The 21692-nt window shown below is 48.5% G+C and overlaps 1 protein-coding gene across 7 annotated transcripts in view; it reads left to right on the top strand.

Annotated features, from left to right (window-relative positions):
• NAV2 (neuron navigator 2) overlaps positions 1-21692 on the top strand; it is an 840045-nt gene that overhangs the window by 428218 nt on the left and 390135 nt on the right. For 3 of the 7 annotated variants that reach the window (XM_079930284.1, XM_079930280.1, XM_079930285.1), the window contains exon 1: positions 10542-11868. The exons of the other annotated variants lie outside the window; for them this stretch is intronic. In XM_079930284.1, the coding sequence (XP_079786410.1) occupies positions 11611-11868 (258 nt within the window). In that variant the 5' untranslated portion in view covers positions 10542-11610. Of the gene's footprint in view, positions 1-10541; positions 11869-21692 lie in introns of those variants that run through there. 7 annotated transcript variants of the gene reach the window in all.

The following is a 21692-nucleotide window of genomic DNA, read 5'->3' as shown; positions in this document are numbered from 1 at the left end:
TCTTAACCACTGCGCCACCAGAGAAGCCCTCTCAGGTTTGCTTTAAGAATTGTAGATATCATTCATAAGGCACCTGGTAAACGTGTCTATGGTTCTCAGTAAATGGCAGCTCTTATTATGCCCAGTTAACTGCCATTACCGTATCCTAAGCCCCCGTGGGTCTGGAGAGCCCAGGCTGAGCACCCTCTGTTTTGCAGCTGAGAAAACTGGGGCCTAAAAGGGATCCGTGGCTTTTCCAGGGTCACCTGGCATCTGAACAGCAGAAGGGAGCAAGAGGTGCCTGTGAGCGGCCTCACTGAGCAGGGGTGAGAAGTTCAGCTCAGGCTTGGCCATGGTCACTCACAGCCTTTGCTCTGATTTCCTCTCTCCATGATGGCACAGAGACAGCCTTTCTGGAAGGGTTGCGTGTACGAATAAGCTGTCATTCCAAAGTGCTGAAAAGTACGCCACAGGTGCCAAATCATGACTCTCCATGGATTTCAACACCTCCGTTGGCATTCCTTCCTGCCAGATGCAAACTGCATGAGGACAGTGTGCGTGTGTGTGTTTGTGTGTGTGTGTGCACGCGTGTGTGTAGGGGATAAGGAAAGGGACGAGGAAGAAGAAGAGCACACAGAACATTCCAGATTTTCCAGCGCCTGTTTCCATACCTGAACCCCAGTACACTGTGGCTTAGCCCCCTGCCCTATTACTCAAACAGAAGTACTCTCTTTCTTCCCAGGTCCTCTGCAACCTACTTTCAGCCACCTGTTGGAGGAAGGCGTGAGCCATTTTGCTGAGAGGCAATGATTTGCCCAAGCTTCAGTCAACAGAGCCAGGGACTCAGTCCCAGGGGGCTGGTGTCAGAGAGGGCGTGGAATGGAAAAAGCATGGAATTTAGAATCAGACAGTTCAAGATTTGAATCCCGGTTCTGCTGCTTCCTAGCTGTGTGACCTTGAAAAAATGACTTCTGAGCCTCAGTTTCTTCATCCGTAAAAGGGAGAAAATTTGCATTATTTGGAGACATTAAATGAGAGGCGTACTCTGGCCCATGACTGTTTCATTCCCACCCCAAACCCTGCCCCCATCCCAGTGGCTTTCTGCACCCGGATTCCCACCGTGCCTGGGCTGGTACTACGTGTTGACTTTAACTGTGGATTTGGAAGCGTCAGAGAGACACCAGTATGAAGAGGTGGCTGCTGAAAGCAAAGCCTGCCTCCCCCAAAGAGGCATCTTCCTCGGAGAGGATGGCCTCGGTGCTTCAGGCGTTTGGGATAAAAGCAGCCGTTGTTGGGGGCGACACCCACGTTTGACATCCCGTGGCAAAAGAATGGTGCAGTACCCTGAGTGGGTGTCTTGGATATGACAGATATGCCCATAGCCTGATTGTGTACCTCTCTACTAACTGGGTTTGGCAGGAGGCCAGGTGAGGAGAGGGCAGATATGAGCTGGGGCTACAATGAGAGAGGCTGGACCTCTCTGCACCTCTCTCAGCCTGCAGAACTGCAAGGGAAGTGTTTGTGGAGAGGTTCCATGACCCTCTCTCTTAGCTGCTTTTTCCTGCCTGGCCCATTCTGGGTGCCCCAGTTCTGGGGATACAGATCCCTCCCCCAGGACAGGGGATGGTGTCCATGAACCCCTCTCAGAGAGGCAGAGGTCCCCATTGGGCTCCTAGCCTCGGATTCTGGGCCTTCACTCAGTGTCTTAGCAATGGAAATTTCCACACACTCAGATACACCCACCACAAGGGGTCATGTAGTGACTCCAGGGTAGGTGGGAGAGAGGAACTGTGGCTTGAACTTACTGTGTGCCAGGAAAAACGATCATCGTAATGGTGGTAGCGGTGACCATGTATCAATCTCTGATTTAGTGCTTTACACATATTAGTTCATTTAATCCTTCCAGCAACCCTGTGAGGGAGGTACTGTTAGAAACCCCATTCTACAGATGAGAAAGCTGAGGCATTAAGAGGTTAAATAACTTGTCAAAGGTCACATGGCTGGTAAGTGGAAGAGCTCAAAGGCATGTGATCAAACTCATGCAGTCCAGTTCCAAAGTCATCCTCTTCTCAACCACTGTACCCACCTCTACTGCTCCTCTTATTTAATCTTGCTCCAAAGTCCCAGGAGGTGGGTGTTACTCATGGCATAGGTGAGGCAACTGAGGTTCAGAGAGGTTCAATGACTAGGCCAAGGTCACGCAACCAATTAAGTGTCCATGCACGTCTGTGGGACTCTTTCCACTTCACTGAAGGGCTTCCAGGAGAGCAACTGAAACTTTGACATCACCTCTTACCCCATGGGTAACAGGGAGGAGTATGCAGAGGGGGCGCCCAGGTCTTTGCACACTGCCCAGCCTTCCATCTCAAGCACACTGGCAGGCAGCCATGAAAGCCCCAACCCTGCCTCTTTGCCTTTCAGACCTCATCCCAGCATCACCCCAGCATCACTTCTCCAGGAGCCTTGGCTGCCTCGACAGTCTAGGTTCTTTATCTGCTAACATAACACTTGCCTTGCTTAGTTATTACACATCCACAGATGTGATTGTGTAATTATTGTCCATTTTCCTGATTATATTGTAAGCTCCATGAGAAAAGAACTTTGGCTCTTACTAACATTGTATCACCAGCAATTAGCATGCTGTCTGGCATTCAGTACCACTGGACGATGATTTAAGTGAATGAATGAATGAGCAGAGCACCTATGAGGTTCCAGATTCACACTTGGCCCTCTGCCTCCATTATCCCCAATCCTGGCAACAACACAGAGAGCTAGTTACCATCATTCCCATTTTCCTGATGAACAAACTGAGGGCCAGAGATGAAATGAAGTGACCTTTGCTCAGTCAATGGGAGGTGAGATCAGGATTCACACCCAAGTTTGCCTGACGCCACCCCCGTCTTCTCTCTCCTTCACGTCACTCAGAGAAGAAACTGGAAACAAAAAAGCAGTGATAAGCGTGGAATTTCCTGGTGGTCCAGTGGTTAGGGCTTTTACTGCTGAGGGTGCAGATTCAATCCCCGGTTGGGGAACTAAGATCCCACAAGCCATGCAGTACAAGCAAAAAAAAAAAAAAAAGCCGTGATAAGGGGCTCTGCTCAAGCTCTTCCTCTAGGGAAAGGAGAAGAAAATGGGGTTGTTGATACCGGACAGTACTGAAAGTCAAGAATAAAGGATCAAAGCAAGGAAAGCGCTAAAATGGTCATGGGAGGAGATTCTAGCAACCTGTCTGTGATAATTCAGCAGGAAGTCAGTCTTGCAGGCCAGATGCCTTGGAAGACCGGATTCTCCATCTCCACAGTCAACTCTTCAGGGTCCCCCCACACCCCCTTGGAAAGGATAAAACCCTAAGAAGCAAATGATTGTGAATAGGAATTCATTCACCATCCCCAAATTCAAAAAGACAGTCTTTGTGGAAACGAGGAAGCCAGGGTGACATGCTTGACAGTCTTCTTTGCAGCCTTAGGGAGACTGACTGTGTTAGATTCACATTTGATGTATATGTCCAGACTGCCTTGAGGAAAAAAATTTTGATAAATGTATCAGTGAATGTCTAAAATTCTTGCACAATGTGGAGCTTCAAGAAAGATGCCATTTAAAAAAAAAAAAAGACTGAATGGTATCTTGCCCCACTCTTTGTAAAACCATCTATCTAAGCCAAAAAATAAAAGAAAATCCTTGTATATTTTGTTCTCTTCCACCCTTCAAGCTCTTAGGTTTTATTTGCCTTGGGTTTGGAGAGCGAGTGGAAATCAACACAGCTGTTTATGTTTAGTGGCTTCGAATGATCTCAGGGCGCAAAAGATCCTCACGGGTGTCTCTGCATTGTTGACAGTTTTTAGACCAGCTTTCACGCAGCCAAGGGGTAGTGTGAACTAGAATTCCTTTTTACATTTGCCCAGCAGGGTTCGTTTCAGGCATACAGGGGTCTACTTTCTTCTCCATCTTCTCTCTTTCTGCAAGATGAGGACTCTGTCTTCAGGCTAGCGTCGTGGCTAATAGAGACAGCTTGGTAGGTCAGTCAGAGAAGGATTTCCTAGTCCCTCTGCTAAGGGGTGGTCTTGGCACTTCTGCAGAGGAGGATTCTATTAGGAGCTGCTTCCCTGCAAGGAAGGGAAAACAGAAAGGGTCTCTGGAGTAACTGTTCCTGGCTGTCTTAGAAGGAGGGAACCCTGCTTGTTAGTGACTTTCCTATCTACAGTCATCCCTCAGTAAATGTGAGGGATTGGTTCCAGGACCCCCTCGGATACCAAAATCTGTGGGATGCTCAAGGCGTATATATAAAATGGCGTAGTATTTGCATATAACCTACATACAGCCTCCTTCCGTACACTTTAACTCATCTCTTGGTTACTTATAATACCTAATACAATGTAAATCCTATGTAAATAGTTGCTAGGGCACGGCAAATTCAAATTCTGCTTTTTGGAACTTTCTGAATTTTTTTTTTTTCCATCTGCTGTTGGTTGTATCTGTGGACCTGGAACCCACGGATACAGATGGCCAACTGTATATAGATCGTATATATGTATATATATAACTAAACTGGATTTAACTGAACTGGATTTTAGTTTAACTAAAACTGGATTTTAATCTTTTATAGCTAACAAAGCTTTTGTCTGTTTGTTTGGGAGAGGACTCATCCCTCCTGCCTGAAAAGGTAGAGGGCAGAGATGGATATAAGCTAGCTAACTTCTATATCACCAGCATCTGGCACAGGGCTTTGTTCGTTATGGGGCGTAATGAGTGTTCCTTGAATAAATAAAAGTTTAAAATGAGTAAAGATACTTATTTGAAAAATGAAGAAAAACTTCATGGAAAATTAAGTTGAAATCAACCGTCATCCCAACCCTTTAAAACAGTGATAGAAAAATAAGAAGGAACGACCAGAGTCCTAACTTGCTCCTCTGAAATAACCGCTATTATTAGTGTGATGTGATTCCTTCCTTCTCCTTCCCTTTATAAACGTATTTATTTATATATATGTAAACACACATAAACATATTAGCAAGTTTTAACAGTAGCCAAACATGTATGTAAATAATAACATAAATACCCCCATGACATACTTTTTTTAAAAATAAATTTATTTATTTTTGGCTGCATTGGGTTTTCGTTGTTGTGCATGGGCTTTCTCTACTTGCAGCAAGCAGGGGGCTACTCTTCGTTGCGGTGCGCGGGCTTCTCATTGCGGTGGCTTCTCTTGTTGTGGAGCACAGGCTCTAGGCACACAGGCTTCAGTAGTTGTGGCACGTGGTCTCAGTAGTTGTGGTACACAGGCTTAGTTGCTCCGCGGCATGTGGGATCTTCCCGGACCAGGGCTCGAACCCGTGTCCCCTGCATTGGCAGGCGGATTCTTAACCACTGCTCCACCAGGGAAGTCCCGACAAATACATTTCAAATAAAGGAAGAAGAACCACAAAGTACATACCAAAGTTCTACATGATTATTTTTGTTATCCATTGTTGAGATTTTTCACGCCAGCACACCTTTTCTGAGCACAGACCTTCATGAGTTAACTGCTCCAGGCTCTCCTCAGAGAGCCCTGAACCCTGAGCACCATGCATCTCTCCCAGGGCCAGGAGCCCCTCTGCTAGCAGATGCTTACCAGGCCCTGTGCCTGGGGCAGAGTCAGAGGGTAGGCAGGAAGGCTCACAGGAGGAAAGCAGTAACCCAAAGAGGAAATGGGTGGAGGGAGCTTGGAGCATCCTGGCTCCTTGCCTGGGGGCCCGCACTGACCAGAGGTCAGGCTGCTTGATGCCGTCTGCATGGCTGACTCCCAGGCAGCATTTGGGCAATTACCCAGCTGCCTTTGGGCTGCACAGGCAGCTCGACTGGCTCAGTGTGTCTCTCAAAAAGAAGGTCTTGCACAGAAAGTAATGGAAGGCCTGGGTTTTTCCAGATTGTCCGTTCACATTGATTAAAATTGTCCAGGTTCTTGCCTCGTCATCCCCCACTCTAAAGTGCCGAGGGAGCAAAGTCTTTGTAGCATTTCTTAAAGCGGCACCTTTCAATTTGCCTGCCCCCGGGAGCTTTACTAACAGACAAACGCTTGGACCCATCCCCAGAGCCTGATTTAATTGGTCCAGGGTGGGGCCCAGGCAACCCTGTGTTTTCAATTCTGCAGGTGACTCTAACGGACAGCCGAGGCCGTGAAGCCAAGTGTGAGAACTGATTCAGAGTCCATGAGCGCTTGTTTAAAATGCAGACACGCAGATTCAGAATTCTAGGTCTGTTGGGGATGTCCGGTTAGGGTTTTGCTCCTTTAACCCCCAGTTATTCTAAAGCTTCTATTGGAGTGCTAGTTCTACTACTTGTCATTTATTTCCCTGTTTGCTTGCCCTGTTCTCTCAGTTGTGGAAAAGGGCAACCCTCAGGCTGGAAACAGCAGTTGCATCATTCTTTGAACCTTGAGAGCAGGGAATGAGCACTTATTCTTATTTGCTCCCCGTCATAATGCCCAGAGCCTGGCACGTAGTTGGCTCTCAGTTTATTCACTGAGTTAATGATTGAGCCACACCATATCAGATAAACCAGTGGTTTACCATATATTTGTTTGACATTTAGTCAGGGCTATTGCCTCAAACACCTGTAAACACACACACGCGCACACACATTCACACATACTCCTTACACTCCTTACACACCTGCAGGTAGAAGCCACTGTCTTCAGCTCTCAAAAAACCACCCAGAGATTACCATTGGGCATACTGATCTGCACACATCCATCTGGAAAAAGGTAGATTCGAAGCAAGTGGACAGGGTGGCAGCGGGGTGAGCAGACTTTCTAAATAGCTGTTCTAAGGTTCTTACCCCAGCTTCTCTGCAGTCTGAGATGGGTGGGCTCTCATTTCAGCCACTACCAAAAGGTGAGCATTTGTGCCAGTGCTGAGATAGGTGTCATAAGTTGCCAACCCATGCCATAAAAAATTAAGGAACATTTTACATTTTTGAAAATAAGCTAGTCTGATTTTCTTTTACTCTCAAATAAATTCAAGAATGTTTGCTTTTTATATTATTCTAGAGTCTTGCAACATGTTCCTTCTTCATTTATAGTAGGGGTCTCCAAGAGTCTGTTGATTCTTTCCCCAGATTCCTGCATTTTTGTGTGTGTGTGTGTGGTAGGCTGGGGTTTAGATGTTTCAGGCTCTCTTAGGACTGTCTTCTTGGGAGGTCAGGCGCAGCCAGGGGTCTTTAAGTCAGATGAAGGATGGGTTGATGGGGCTGATCACTTGCAGGTCAGCTCCGAAGCCCAATTTACACTCAGCTAATCACCAGTGGCTGATGTATAGGATCAGAAAGCAGTACAGCTGGCACATCCTGACCTGAGGATGGTTCTTACAGCCAGAGAACTGCCAAACTCTTTGGATGATGACCCAGTGGTCCTGGGAACTTTCATAATATGTTTCAAATTGGGAGATTTTGAAAGTTTATAGTCCAAAAGAGAAAAAGAGAGAAGGGTTGTCAAAGTTGGGATTTAAAATAGTGGGCCGGGACTTCCCTGGTGGCGCAGTAGTTAAGAATCCGCCTGCCAATGCAGGGGACACGGGTTTGAGCCCTGGTCCGGTAAGATTCCCACATGCCGTGGAGCACCTAAGCCCGTGCGCCACAACTATTGAGCCTGTGCTCTGGAGCCAGCAAGCCACAACTACTGAGCCCATGTGCCACAACTACTGAAGCCTGTGTGCCTAGTGCCCGTGCTCCGCAACAAGAGAAGCCACCACACTGAGAAGCCCGCGCACCGCAACGAAGAGTAGCCCCTGCTCGCCGCAAAGCCCACGTGTGGCAACGAAGACTCAAAGCAGCCAAAAATAATTAATTAATTAATTAAAAAAATAAAATAAAATAGTGGGCTATCCACAGTGCATATCATTTTTTTAAAAATAACGTTAAAAAAAACCCTGGATAGTGTGTTCTTTCCAAAGCAGTTTGCCATAATCTGAACCAGTGACTTCTTTAGCTGCCAATGCTTGCCAGACTTATTGATTTAAAATGACTTCATTCATGTTAACACAGCATCTGTGTGGAAGGAGTAACTTTATAGGACTTTTTTTTTTTTTTTTTTTTGCGATACGCGGGCCTCTCACTGTTGTGGCGTCTCCCGTTGCGGAGCACAGGCTCTGGACGCGCAGGCTCAGCGGCCATGGCTCACGGGCCCAGCCGCTCCACAGCATGTGGGATCCTCCCAGACCGGGGCACGAACCGGTGTCCCCTGCATCGGCAGGCGGACTCTCAACCACTGCGCCACCAGCCAAGCCCTATGGGACATTTTTTATAATTTGAGATGATCTTATTTAAGGAGGAATCTTGCAATTATCTCTTTTGCCTCAGGGAAAATATAGCTTTTTTTCCCCCTTTGTCTGGTTATAATGACAAATTATTTTGCTTTAAAGAAGGAAAATGAGGGAAAGACAGAAAAGATATAAAGGGAGATGAAAAATGTTCCAGGAAAGAGCAAATAAAATTATTAAAGGGATGCAGAGGCCAGGAAAGAAATTTGGAAGTAGACTAAAAGATTCACTCCTTTTCCATCAAGGAAGATGAGAAGTTAACAGACTTTAAATAAGTCACATAAGGTTAAGGTGAACGGTCATATGTTTACCAAATCCTAGAGTATTAGGAAGAGGTACTTTTCAAAAAAGAATGCATTGTTTTTCATATTAGTACATATTTGAGGGTCTCAGAATCCAAAAAAAATGACCTTGGTACAAATATGATTTAAATGGGAGATCCAAGATGGCAGATACATAGCATGTATGTCACTAGGTCTCTTTCTGTACCCATGACAGACATTATTAATTGATCAGGCTGCTGTTTCCAACTTAACTAGATACATGCACCCTTGGAATTCTTTTCAGCACAGTGTGACAGAAAGTCAGTTAGCTAGAGATGGCCCTTGAGATGAGCCCATTTTGCTACCTACGGATTAACCTTACTACTCAAAGTGTGAGCTCCAGACCACCAGCCTGGGTGTCCTGTGGGAGCTTATTCTGAAACCAGAACCTCAGCCCCATTCTAGACCTACTGAATCAGAATCTGTATTTTAGCAAGATACATAATTCTTATGTATATTAAGGTTTAAGTGGCCCTGGAAGAGCACTGAATGCATGATATATTCATTAGGGTGGAAGCTCTGAAACTTCAGAGTGCATCAGAATCACTGGGTTAAACACTTGGTAAACCTAGATTGTTGGGCCCCAGCTCCAGAACTTTTGCTTTAGAAGATCTAGGGTGGGGCTTATCAAACAAGCTTCCAGGTGTTGATGCTGCTGGTGGTGGTCTGGGGACCACAGTTTGAGAAAAACTGCATTAAGGCCATGGAAATACTTTGGAATATCTCCATGACCTTTAAAGTCAAAGACTGCAGTATATTTCCATAACTTTCCTTCAGAGGGAGGAATACCTGAAATTGTGTACAAGACTGTGTGCATTTCAGTTTCGCTAGAGTAGAAAGTTGCTGCATAGAATGGGTGGAGATAAGATAGGAGAGGGAGCAGGCCAGGGTAAGAGGCCTTCTTATTTCTTAATGCTGCTTTGAGAGATTGTTTTAAAACTTTATTTCCTACGATCTGGATAATGACAAATCAATGCTATTGGCATTGAAAATCAGGCTATAGGGTGGGCATACTGTGAAAACCTGTATCTCAGAGCCAGAGAAGAGAAACAGCTTATAAACAGAGATGACTGGGGGGGGGGGGCGGTTTGCAGAAGCAGTAATTTAATAATAGGGATAATAATACCCAACTTACTGGTCTCTCACATAGCTAAGTACCTGTGCTAAATGACTGTAATGAACGATCTCATTTAACCAAACAACAGTATATTATGTATATGTAATCAAACCCCTTCCTTACTCCCAGTGAGAACCGAAGCTTTGTAAGGATGTATGTAGTCAGAGAACTTGCCCGATTTAAATCCAGGTAGTTCTACGGGGGTGGGGGTGGGCTTCTCATCTATGAGGGGTCTGGCTTGCCTGTGTCATCTCTTCCAACTCTCAGCGAGGAACCCATAGAGCACCTGGGACAGGAGAGAAGTCCTCAGGTGAATTAAAGTCGAGGAACCTGTAGGGCCAGTGAGTCCGAGGTGCGGGCAGGGAGGGGCTCCTACATGAAGCGCAGCAGAATTTAGCCCGAGCCCGCCGGGGTCATGGAGCTTCTCCTGGCTTCCTCCGGCCAGTCTGTGGTAGGTTGCAAGGAGGAACCGTCTTGGGGCGGGAGGCTTCGCGGGGTATTGTATGTGCCTATAAATACTTCAAATAGTTAAGTGAAATGTGCAGCCTTTGAAAGCTGGAGAGGAAGCTATTCGGAGGCCCCCCCGGCCCGCCTGGAAGAGCTGGCAGAAAAGAGAAGAAATGGCTGGCGCGTCCTTAACGCGGGAGACGAGGAACGGCCCTGCCCAGACCAGATGGGGGGCCGCGGGGCTGCAGGCGCGACTCCGGAAGCCTCAGACCGTTAAGGTGACCAGAACAATTTGAAAAAGGAAACAAACTTCCCCGGAGCCGTCCCCGCGGGGCCCCGAGGCGGGCGCTTGCGTTCGAAAGGGCATTTTTCAAAAGGTTTCAGGGACGCGGGGGTGTCAGCCCGCGGGGGAGCGCGAAGCCCGAGCAGCGCTGCAGAGCGGCCACCAGCTGGCTTTGTACTTGCGGCCAAGCGCGGCCCCAGACTTTCGGCGGCGGCCCGGGAGTTGAGGCCACGCCCCCCTTTGCAGTGAGAGCCGCGGCTGCAGATTGGCCCGCCACGGACCAATCGGCGCGCCGGGGCGGCCCGGGCTGTCAGCGCGCGTCGCAGCAGCGCGGGTAGCAGCCTGTCCTACCCTGCGCGGAGCCCCGCAGCCAGCGCAGCCTTCCCGGGAAGCGCGGCGGCCGCTCGCAAGCGCTGCGCTGCCCTGCCCAGCCCACCAGCCGCGCGTCCCGGTGCCCGCGCCCCACGGCTACAGCCTTGCTGCGCTATAACGCACGGAGCATGTGCAGACCCGCAGGCGCCGAGGTGCTATCTGTCCGGCGGGCTTCTGAGCAGTGGTGACTGTCACGCGTAGAGAGACCTTTCGGGGGCTCTCGCCGCGCCTCTGCGTAGCGGGTGACACTGCGGTGCTCGCAATCAGGGCGGCAGCTGCCTCTCGGTGAAGACGTTGGGCTCCGTGCGCCCTCCCTCTCCTCACTATCGTTCTTTCCTTTCCTCAGCTGCTCGCTCCTTAGCTCGCCCGCTCACACCCGCAGCCTCCCTGAGCGGGAGGCGTGGGTCCCCGCCGCTTCTCTTCCGAAGGGGCCTCCTCACTTCGGAGATGCAGTGACAAGTTAATATGGGCGTCCAAGCCTCGAGTTCCCAGGAGGAGAATCTCAGGAGGCAACAGCTCCTGAGCACCCGGAGCCCTTGAACAGGCCGCCCAGGAGGGGCGTGAAAGCCGGCTGCAGCATCCGTCCAGGTGGGACCAGCTGAGCGCCGCGACCAAGGCGAGCTCGCCGGATTGCTCCGAGATCCCCGACCCAGGGATATTTTTTTCTTTCCCTCGGCTAGTGGTGGGCGCCTCTCGGGCCGAAGCCCGGCGCCTGCTCTGCTGCCCGCGCTGCCTTTAGCGGTCGCCTCCGCCGCCGCTGCCAGGGACGTGCTGGGAAAGCCGAAGCCCCGGGAGAAGATGCCGGCCATCCTGGTCGCCTCCAAAATGAAGTCGGGACTGCCCAAACCCGTGCACAGCGCCGCGCCCATCCTGCACGTGCCCCCAGCCCGGGCGGGCCCCCAGCCCTGCTACCTCAAGTTAGGAAGCAAGATGGAGGTGAGCAAGACCGCCTACCCTAGCCAGATCCCCCTGAAATCGCAGGGGCTGCAGGAGCCGGCGGGGGAGGGGCTCCCGCTGCGGATGAGCGGCTCGGTGGAAAACGGGTTCGATACCCAGGTGAGAGGTGCTGTGTGCCGGGGCACTGTTCTGGGAGAAGGGTGAATGCTTGGTGGTGGTGGTGGGGGGGGGGGGGTTGGCATGGCCGGATAGGGGACAGGGCTACCCTGTGGGCTGAGAAGGGAACCGTCCCACTTAGGCCGGCAGATTGGGGGATGCGCGCGGAGAGTGGGCTGGCCAGTGGGTGTGGCCGGGTGACCGAGGTTTGCCTTAAGGAGCTCTGTGAGACCGGGGTGCGGTTACGTCTGCGGCTTCCTTCTGGCGGGCACGGTCAGGGTGTTCTCAAAACTGTGCCGCACTGGAAATGTCAGGTTCTGCATGTTGAGATCTTGGTCCCAAGAAGGCAGTGACTGCTGCAGTGTCTGTCTGTCTGTGTGTCGGTTCTGCAGAGATTCTGTCCCTGCCAAGGAATAGTCCGAGGCCTCGTTGGGCTCCACGCCCTCTGGCCTGGCTGAAAGATCCAGGGAAAGGGGTCTGGGGGTGGCAGTGTACCTGCTCGCCTCGTCGTGAAGATGCCTGCCCCTGCCCCATCCTTTGGGTTGACAGGATTCCAGGCATGGTGCTGGGACCGCAGTAGAAGTGCTCGGTGCACCAGCGGAGGCAGGCAGCTGGAGACTCCTAGCGTCTCCGCTGGCTGTTGCGGTGGGCGGGGGTGCCTGCCTCAGAATGGCGGCCCGAAGCTAAGCCCCTCCTTCCTGGGTAGCAGATCCTGGTGCCGGTAGCCCGGGTGACTGGGGCTGGGGTGGGGGGATGACATGAAAAGAATTGATGACTTCTACCTTTCCAGACAGAGCCCGCATCACCCAGTTCGGCTGGGTGACGGGCCCTAGCCATGCAATCTCTTTTAAGGAAATCAGCAAGGGCCAATCAGGTTCTCCTGGCCTCCTGCCCTTTCTGCTGCTTTTTTTTTTTTCTTTTTTCCTCCTCTGGTAGGAGGGAGCAGGGGCGTGCTGTATTTTCTTGGCCGTTAGTCAGCAGGGACTTTTGGGGACAGGCAGACCTGACGGATGTGACTGTCCCGGTCAGGAGAGGCGGGAAGCCAGCGGGGGAGGTAAGTTTGGGGCTGGTGTCAGGGAAGTGGCAACAGACCAGCTGACCTTTTTGACACTTATTCTCTGCTGACACTGTCTCCACCTTCTCCTGGAGATTTCTCTGATCAGAGGCTAGAACTCAACACATTCCTAGCCTTTCTGATGGAGGAACTGGAGCTGGAAGCTAATTGTAAGCAGACTTTTGGAACTCTGGGTTGGAGAAGGCCCTCAAAGCAGATTAAGCTCCCACGCCAGGCTGATAAGCATGCCCCTTGCTGCTGCACTTGCTAAACATGTTTGGAAGCTGACAGGTTTGAGTGATGGTGTGTGGGAGAAAGATTTCCCCCAGTGCTCCCAGGGCCTGTCTCTGCCGGGGTTTTGTGCTCTGCGCTCTTTTTCTGCCTTCGGCACAGGTTTGTACGTGGGCTCTGAAATGGGAATGAGCTTGGGGGTGCACCCTTGTGAGGGTTTCCCCTCCATCCTTGGAGACGGGGCTGATGAGGTGTGGTGGGTGGTATGCGGGAGGCCGGAGCAGTGACTCCGGGATGTGCACACAGCCTCCAGCCTGATGAGGAGGACCCAAGGAATGAGGGGGGAAAGTGGACACTGGGATCGTTGCTACCCAGGCAGCTGTTCTACCGTTGCCCATCTGACCCTTCATTTAACAAACACTGTCGGTGGACTTGGCATGGGCAGGCTCTGGAAAGGTGATTCATCCCTCTTCTTCCTGAAAAAATGATCTCCAGCTGCTGCCGGAGGAGCTGGTGTGGTCCAGTTCCCTCGAGGCTTTTCTTCTCTCCGTCGCCCTTGGCCCACAGTCCCCTGGCTGCCCCCACGCCACCTGCCTCGCCCTCAGTGGGACCTTGTGTACTGACCACATGGATGGTTTGGATGGATTGCTGAGGAAATTGGCCACTTCCCAGTGGGCTATCCTGGTTTTCACCAGCCTGCCCTTTCTTTATTCATGGCCGAGCTTCCTGGCGGCTCTTCTCTGTGGCAGGTACAGATCCTTTGTCTCACTGCCTCACCCTGGCATCCAAGTGACATTGGCAAAAGGGGTTTTCCCGTCTTTGGACAGGGCTTCCTCCCCCTTTGCCTGACACGGTGTCCATTTACATCCAGGAAGGCCTCTCCGTACGGCTCGAGGACTGTGTCAGACTTGACACACCTGGTAGTCCTGGCCTCAAAACCTGGCGTTTATCACTGGAAGATACTCAGGAGATGATGATTTAAATGGCAAATGGCATCTGACTCCCCTTTTATTCAGGGGGCTTTGGGGAGAAGGCTGGGTTGTGCAGTGGTCAGTAGCACAGGCTTTAAAGTCAGGTGGCTATCCCTGGTATCCTGTCTCCACCATGTACTAGCTGGTGACCTAGTCCATTAACCTCTCTGGGCCTCACTGTTCCCATCTGTAAAAATGGGCATTAAACAACCACACAAATTATGAGGATTAAGAAAAAGAACATATGTAAAGTGTCATATATACATATGTTGATATATACACATATACATACATCAGTTAGACATGTGTATAGACATATATAAGTAACATGTATAAAGCCTAGTGTCAGGCCACTAGGAAACACTCGATAAAATGAGCTATTCGTATTGCTAAACCAAGAGATGGGGCACTGTTGAACGTAGATCTGATAGCCTCTCAGTGAGAAAAGGCATAGCTTATTCTGTCAAGCCCTTGAGAAGGTATCATTCAGTCCACGAGGATTTACAGAGCATCTGTCACATGCCTAATACAGTACCAGCCATGGTGGGAAGATGAGGAAGTGCCTGATGTGCCAGGCTCTTTACATACGATCTCATTTCATTCCCACAGTAACACTTAAAGCATATATAACATTTTCTATGACAGTAATTTCCTGTAACATCTTCTTTAACGACAATAATATAATAATGGCGAGTCATCACATAGCACTTCCTATGTGCCAGGAATTGTTCTAAAAGACCTCATTTGATTCTTACAACAATCCAGTGAGACAAGTGTTATTATTCTCATTTGACACATGAGGAAACTGAGGCAAGGACCGGGTTAGTAACCCCTTGAGCAGCAGCAGTAGAATTAGGACTCGGACAGTCTGGCTCTGGACTCCATGTCCTATACCAGCATGCTATAGAGAGAGAGTCATAGGGACTTTCCAGTTACTCGCAGGCCCTGATTTCTAAGAGCAGTGCTCTAGCTATTGAGCTGGAAGAGTACGCAGGACTTAGCAAAAGGTAGAATAACTTGCTCTAGGTCATCCTGCTCCAGGGTGGCGAGTGGGGGGCCCAACTCAGGTTGGTCTGGCTTCCAGGCTGGGGGTCTTCCCCTCTTCACAGCTGCCGTCCTCCTGGATGCTCTGGCGGAGGTACGGGGGATAAGACACGGCCTGGGCCTTGGAGATCTTATAGTCCAGTTGGGAGGCATGACTGATGTACCCAGGGCATCAAGCACAACACGAAGAGGGCTGAGAGGTATGCTTGGGGCTGAAAGGAAGGAAAAGGCCACCATGGCTGGAGAAGTCCTGAGGGCCTCACGGAGGAGGCAGGAGATGGCGGGCTCCAGAGATGGGCAGGAATGGCTGGCTGGGGAGGAGAGGGGGTGAGATGAGCATGCCAGGGAAGGAGGAGAAGCAGGGCCACGCAGCGGTGCAGAGCAGGAGTGGGTGTCGCCACCGGGAAGCCGCACCTTCGCCTAACAGGTGATTGCTTCGTATCTGGTATCTTCCTTTTGAAAGGTAGTCATGAGCAAAGAACAAAGGCTTCTTGCAGTTGAGGGATTGGATTTGCGTGCTGCCTTCGTGGTCCGTAGTCATCCTGAGCGTGCAGGGTAGTTATGAGAAGGTGGAAGGATGGTGTCCATAAAAGACCTGTTTCATAACAGCCCCTTGGGAAATGACAGTGATTATTATTATTAGCTTAGGGTTCAGAATATCCAACATGGTAGTGATGCGGAAAGGACATGGGTCTCGTGGCTTTTATTAGGCAGCGACTCTCTTTAGCCAGTGACAGCCTGTTCTCCCCCAAGCCTGCTGTCCATCGCCATCAAGTGTGAAAAGACCTGACACAGCCAGCAGCTAGCTTTTAGGTGCAGCCCCACTGTCGACTTGCCAAACCCCTCACGTTGAATCTCTCCCGCAAACCTACAGCAGGGGCTCGACCCGCAGAGAGAGGAACTGCTCTGCAGCCACACATCCCTCCCGAATTCCCCTCCTGGTGTTGGGATACCTGGGCCTTCCCCCAAGAATGAACATTTATAGCATCTGCTCTGTTAACATGGCGTATAAATTATGACCATGTGCAAAGAATTGTTTTAGAGATCTGCTCTGTGTTAGTTCAGAAACTCTGTCCGGCTGACCTTCAGATAAGGAATGCTTGTGAGCTATTTGAGGAGAGGTTAGCCTATTTTTAAGAAGCAGTTGCAGGGGAAAAAAATTATATATATAATATTTTGATATTTCCTGTTTTTAGGAGCCTGGGGTTCAACTTGCAACTCGTTTCTTTAAAAAAGTAATTAGAAGTGATTGAAATCCTCTGTGGGTGTTTTAGATGTTTGAAAAGAAAGCACAGGCGAGGCCCCTGGGAAGAGAGCGCAGCTCCAAGCTTGCAACCTGTTGCAACTTTGCCCCATTGTGTTTTGATTAGAATCCTCGCTCCATCATCAAAGTTGATTATGGATTTGATTAGTGCATTTTTCTGCTATTGTGTTATTCCCTTTCTTCTCTTCCTCGGTTCTTGGAGGGGGAATGTGTAGCATGGTTATCTGCCAACATGCAAGAATGTTTATAGTTCACGTATTATTGCTTATTCCGTGGGTTAATTTTCTGAAGACACTTTAAGGGTGGGACTGGTGGCTAATTTAGGGTATCATTACGTGTGTATATATGTGTGTATAAATACATCTCCTTCTGGATATGTGTATATATACATATATACACACACATATACAAATATATACACATGGAGCAGCTTAAAGTAATGAGCACATGTGAGCACACACACATCAAAGGCCAGGCTGGGGGAATTACAGCCCAATTGCCAGCTTTCAGAGTAGCTAGATTTGCTTCCCGCTTCTCATACTCCCTTCCTCTGTGACCAAGATTGAAGCGCCAAGTCTTGGTGTCCCATTTTATTTACTTATAAGACATGAGAGGTGTGGCCTTGAGAGAGGTGTTTTAATTAGGCCTTAGTGAAGCTCCTGAAGCCAGTCTGAAAAAGCCGAACCACCCAGTGAGATTTTGGCTTAAGGTCAGAGACTCTTATTTCTTAGAATCAGTCTCATCAGCAGGGAAGGGAGTAGTTATGTGCCAGGTAGTAGTAGACTGCAGTGACTTCACATATATGTATATATTATATATATATATATATAAATGATTTATGTATATATAAATTTTATATGTATATGAAATTTAATGTGAAGCACAAGAAACTGGGTAAAATGTAAAGTGGCCCATGCGTTTCATATCAGGAAGCTGAGACCAGAGGAAGTTATCACTTGGAGACAGTTTTAAATGGTAGATTACACTTAACTGAGAGACAGACCTGGGTTCAAATCCAGGCTTTGGGCAAGTTATTTAACATCTCTAAATGTGTCTTCATCTGTAAAGCAGAAACGATGATGCTTATAGGTTGTCTGTGAAGAGTCAGTGAGATAATACAGGTAAGTTGCTGAGCACAGAGCCTGGCGTGCAATAAGGAAGGAATATGTGATATTGCCTATTTTTATTACCCAAGGTCAGAGCCAAGTGTGGAAACCAGATCTGCCTCATTCCAAGCCTGTGTTCTTTCTACGCTACTTCTCTGCCTCTCAAGTGCACGGTTGATTACATGGAGGACAGGTGGCTTGCACTGTGAAAGCAGAGGGCATAGCGGGGCTTTGGTCAGATGAATGAGAGTCAGAGTCAAGAGTAAATTAATGTAGTCATATCCAGAGTTGTGAAATGAAACCTCCACATTTTGGTCCCAAACATGCCATCTCTATAGCACTAACCAGGCTGAGGGATCTGCTGCAAACCAAACGTAATGGGAACCTCCTTTGTACACCCAGTCTGAGCTGCCACTGTCAAGGTGACTGAGTGGAGCTGGCCAATCTGACAGCACTGCCCAGGACCAAGAATGGAACAGTCCCATTGATTGGGCTTCTGAATGGTTTCTTATTGTTCTGAAGGCAGAAGGAAAGCCCTCTTCCCTTACTGCTGGCACGATTGTGGTGGGAGCTGAACCTCGTGATCAGCTTGGCCATTAAGGTGCCCCAAGGCATGGCCAGCTGCCCAGTGGTGTCTTACTGATAGCCACGGGGCCACTTTCAATGGTGACTCTGTCTCTTGGTCACATTGTTCAAGGAGATGGACAGTGTGTTCCTAGAATGTCTTGGGCAGAATGGTTCATGTGATTTGGGGAACAAAACTGGGTCAGGCTTTTGTGCTTCAGTCCACACAAGACACTAGTGAGTGACACAAAAGTTTTCGCAGGAACCCCAAGTCGCCCACGCAGAACCTAAAGAATGACTCACGACTTAGTGCTCCATTTCCCAAGGAAAACAGACCTCTTTTGTGTTTTGCAAACAGTAGCCCCACAGCCTCAGGATATTTTCTCTCTCCTTCTAAGTGAAACCTTCATACCTTTAGTGAATTTTGGTTTGTTCCAACCTCCCCTGTCTTGGTGGAAGAGAAGATAGGGTAGGAAAGGGGGCTTGGTCAAGATGATTATAAAGTTCTTTTGGAGCCTTTGAACAAAATCAGTTAGGAGAGTGTGACACAGGAAAAATAGTTATAATAATGGGCACTGACACTGACGGAGCATAGCCTCTTACCAGCATAATGCATAGCTCCAGGCATGCATCATTTCATTTAATCCTCCCAACATCCCGTTATGTAGAAGCTACTTCCTGAGGAGGATAGAAATGACAGCTCTGGGAATCAGCAACTTTGGTTCTAATTTTGTCTCTTTAGATGCTTTACTGCATGACCTTCAATAAGTTACATTGTCTTTTGAGCTTCAGTTGCCTAATCTATAAAATGAGTAGGATGATACTTGCTCTACTGTTTTTGAAGGGTTGTTGTAAAGCTTAATAGAGGTAATTATTATGAATGAGACTCTGGTACACCATAAATACCCTTTATGGAAACCAAGGGCAAGAGAGGTTAAGCTACTTTTCCAACTAGCACAGCTGGTTAAGTGGCAGACTCAGGATTTGAACCCTTATCTGTTTGACCTCAAAGTCAAGGTTCTTAAATAGCAAGTGTGAAAGCACTTTTTAAAAAATATCTGAAAAAGCATTGTTAATACGGGATCAAAGTAAATTGCTGGAAAGTCTCCTTTGGTGTGGTATATATGACATCTGGCTCCTCCCCTCTGCCCCAGAGTTTAGAAATACTGAATATATTCATTCAATATTAAATAAACATTAGCTGCTTCATCATATCAGTTAAACTCTCTGGGATTCGTAAAATTCTAAGTGTTCTGATGCCACAAGGTCCACTAAGGTGTTATCACTATGTAACTGGCAGGGCTGGTTCTGGACAGAGGAAGGGAAAAATGGGGAATTTGATCATTTGTTGGCACGCAGAAACAATCAGATAAATTCAGATTATGAGTCGTCTTTAAGACAACAGGCCTGGGATCTTCAAAACCGATAATGTCATGAGAAACAAAAAAGTTTAAAAGGTACTGTTCTAGAAAAGGAGACTAAAGAGCTATGACAACCAAATCCAGCGAGAGATCCTTGACAAGCAAAACCATAAATGCTGGAAAGGTCATTTGGGAGACAGTGGGAGATATTTGAATACAGATTGTATGTTAGATAGTATTACTCCATTGATGTTAATGGTTTGGGGATAATGTAAGAAAATGTCCATTTTCTTGGGAGATACATGGTGCTATATTTAGAGGTGAAGTATCTTGATGTCAGCAACTAACTCCCAAATGGTTTAGGAAAAAAAAAAGGTGAGCATATCTGTAGATAGAAGGAGAAAGCACATGTTGTAAAATGTTAACAACTGGTGAATCTAGGTGAAGATACATGTGCAAGTCTTTCAACTTTTCTGCGTTTGAACTTTTTCAAAATAAAATGTTGGGAAGCAAAACAAAGGCTTGGCTAAAGAGTATACATCAGCAATCCCCTTGACATCTGTGGTGTATCCATGAGAACATATATGAGGTAGGAGTGTGTGTGTGTGTGTGTGTGTGTGTGTGTGTGTGTGTGTGTGTGCGTACTCACAGTAAATAGCCTGGCCAAGTTTGTTTCACTGGGTTTAGGATCTGGACTCCTTATCTCCTGTCTCTGGTGTAGTGTGAGAATCTTGGCTTAATTCCTCTTCTTTTATGAGAAGGGTTGCTGAAATTTCATGGAAATCATAAGATCCAGGTTGATTTGATAATCCCTTATAAAAATCTAAGATGTTTCCAAGGATGAAAGTATAAAAGAGATTTTTTTTTTCATGAGGAACTTTTTTAAAATATGAAAATACCTGGTTGAATTTTACTCATCTGGGCATGAAGCAGACGAGGAGTATGAGTGGAAGCAGGCTCCTTTGTCTGCTTTAAGCTCTTTCTCTCCTCACTACTTAGAACTCCTTTGCCTGGCTAAACCCGTCCCAACCTTCACCCATTCAAGTTCAGGCTTAGTGCCGCCTTGTCCAGGAAGCCCTGTGCCGCCACCACAGTCTGGATGCAGTATCTGCCCTGTGTTCTCCCATAGCGTGCTCTGAGCCCCCATCGCTTGGACTATGGTTGCTTATTTAGCTGGACCGTGGCTTCTGTGGGTTCAGGGATGTGTCTCTCATGATCTCTGCTGGTACAGCATCAACACGGAGTAGATTCTTAGTTCCTGTTTGCAGAAGAAAAGAAGGATGGGAGGGCGAAGATAAAAGAAAGAGTTGAAAAACAGGATTGAGTGGGTATTGAGCACCAGCTGTGTTCCTGAAGTTGCGGCTAAGCCATGTGGCTTCTGCAGAACTCCCTCTTGACATGTGAGCTGAGATGATCCCATGATGGTGGGTGGCCAAGCGAGGCCAGTGTCAAAGCTTTCCAACGCCAGGTCTTGGGAAAACTCACCTGGTTGGGTAGCAGGAAAAGGCAGATTCTTTACACAAGGCTGTTTACAGCATCCAGACTGGCTGGCTGCTCCACTGGAAGAAGGTCTGTCCAGCTGCGATCATGGCGGTACAGTAGACGGGAAGGGTTGGATGGGCTTCGGAGGGCTTTGGCAGATTCCATCCCCACCCCCACCAATAACTTTGGAAGGGGGACCTGAGAAGGGTTCTGAAGGATTTTAGTAGGTTAAGAAAAGAGGATAGGACAAGCCTTCCAGGAATAATGATTTCAGCAACCACTTATGTGCCATTTCCATACGAAATCTCACTTAATCCTCACACTAACTCCCGTGTTATTCATCTTGTCTTATCAGTAAGGAGAAAAGTGAGGAGTCCGTGGGCAGAGGCCTGAGAAGGGTCGTGGAACTTTTACAGGTCACACAGCTGGTGCGAACAGTGGCAGGATTCCAACCTGGTGTTTCTGAGTCCAGAGTCTGTGCTCTTAATCGCTGCCTTCTTCTGCCAGGAGTTGGAAGAGGCCTGAATCCCATACTGGGGTGCTGCTTTAGAAAACCAAACCTCCAGACCCTCTTCTTCTTGGAGCCTCTCCCCATTTCCCTGGCCTTGGCCCCCTCACCGTCTCCTCCTTGTCAGGCCTCCTGTGCCTGTCCCAGCCTCTTGCCAGAGGCTCTGCATTTACAGAACGAGGAGCCCCGTTCGCTTTTGCTCACATCTTGCCGCAATCTGGGCATGGTCTCCTCTCGCCGCT

Source organism: Stenella coeruleoalba (assembly GCF_951394435.1).
Source record: "Stenella coeruleoalba genome assembly, chromosome: 8".
Taxonomy (NCBI): Eukaryota; Metazoa; Chordata; class Mammalia; order Artiodactyla; family Delphinidae; genus Stenella; species Stenella coeruleoalba.
Note: the sequence above shows the minus strand (reverse complement) of the source record. Positions and strands in the feature narration are given on the sequence as shown.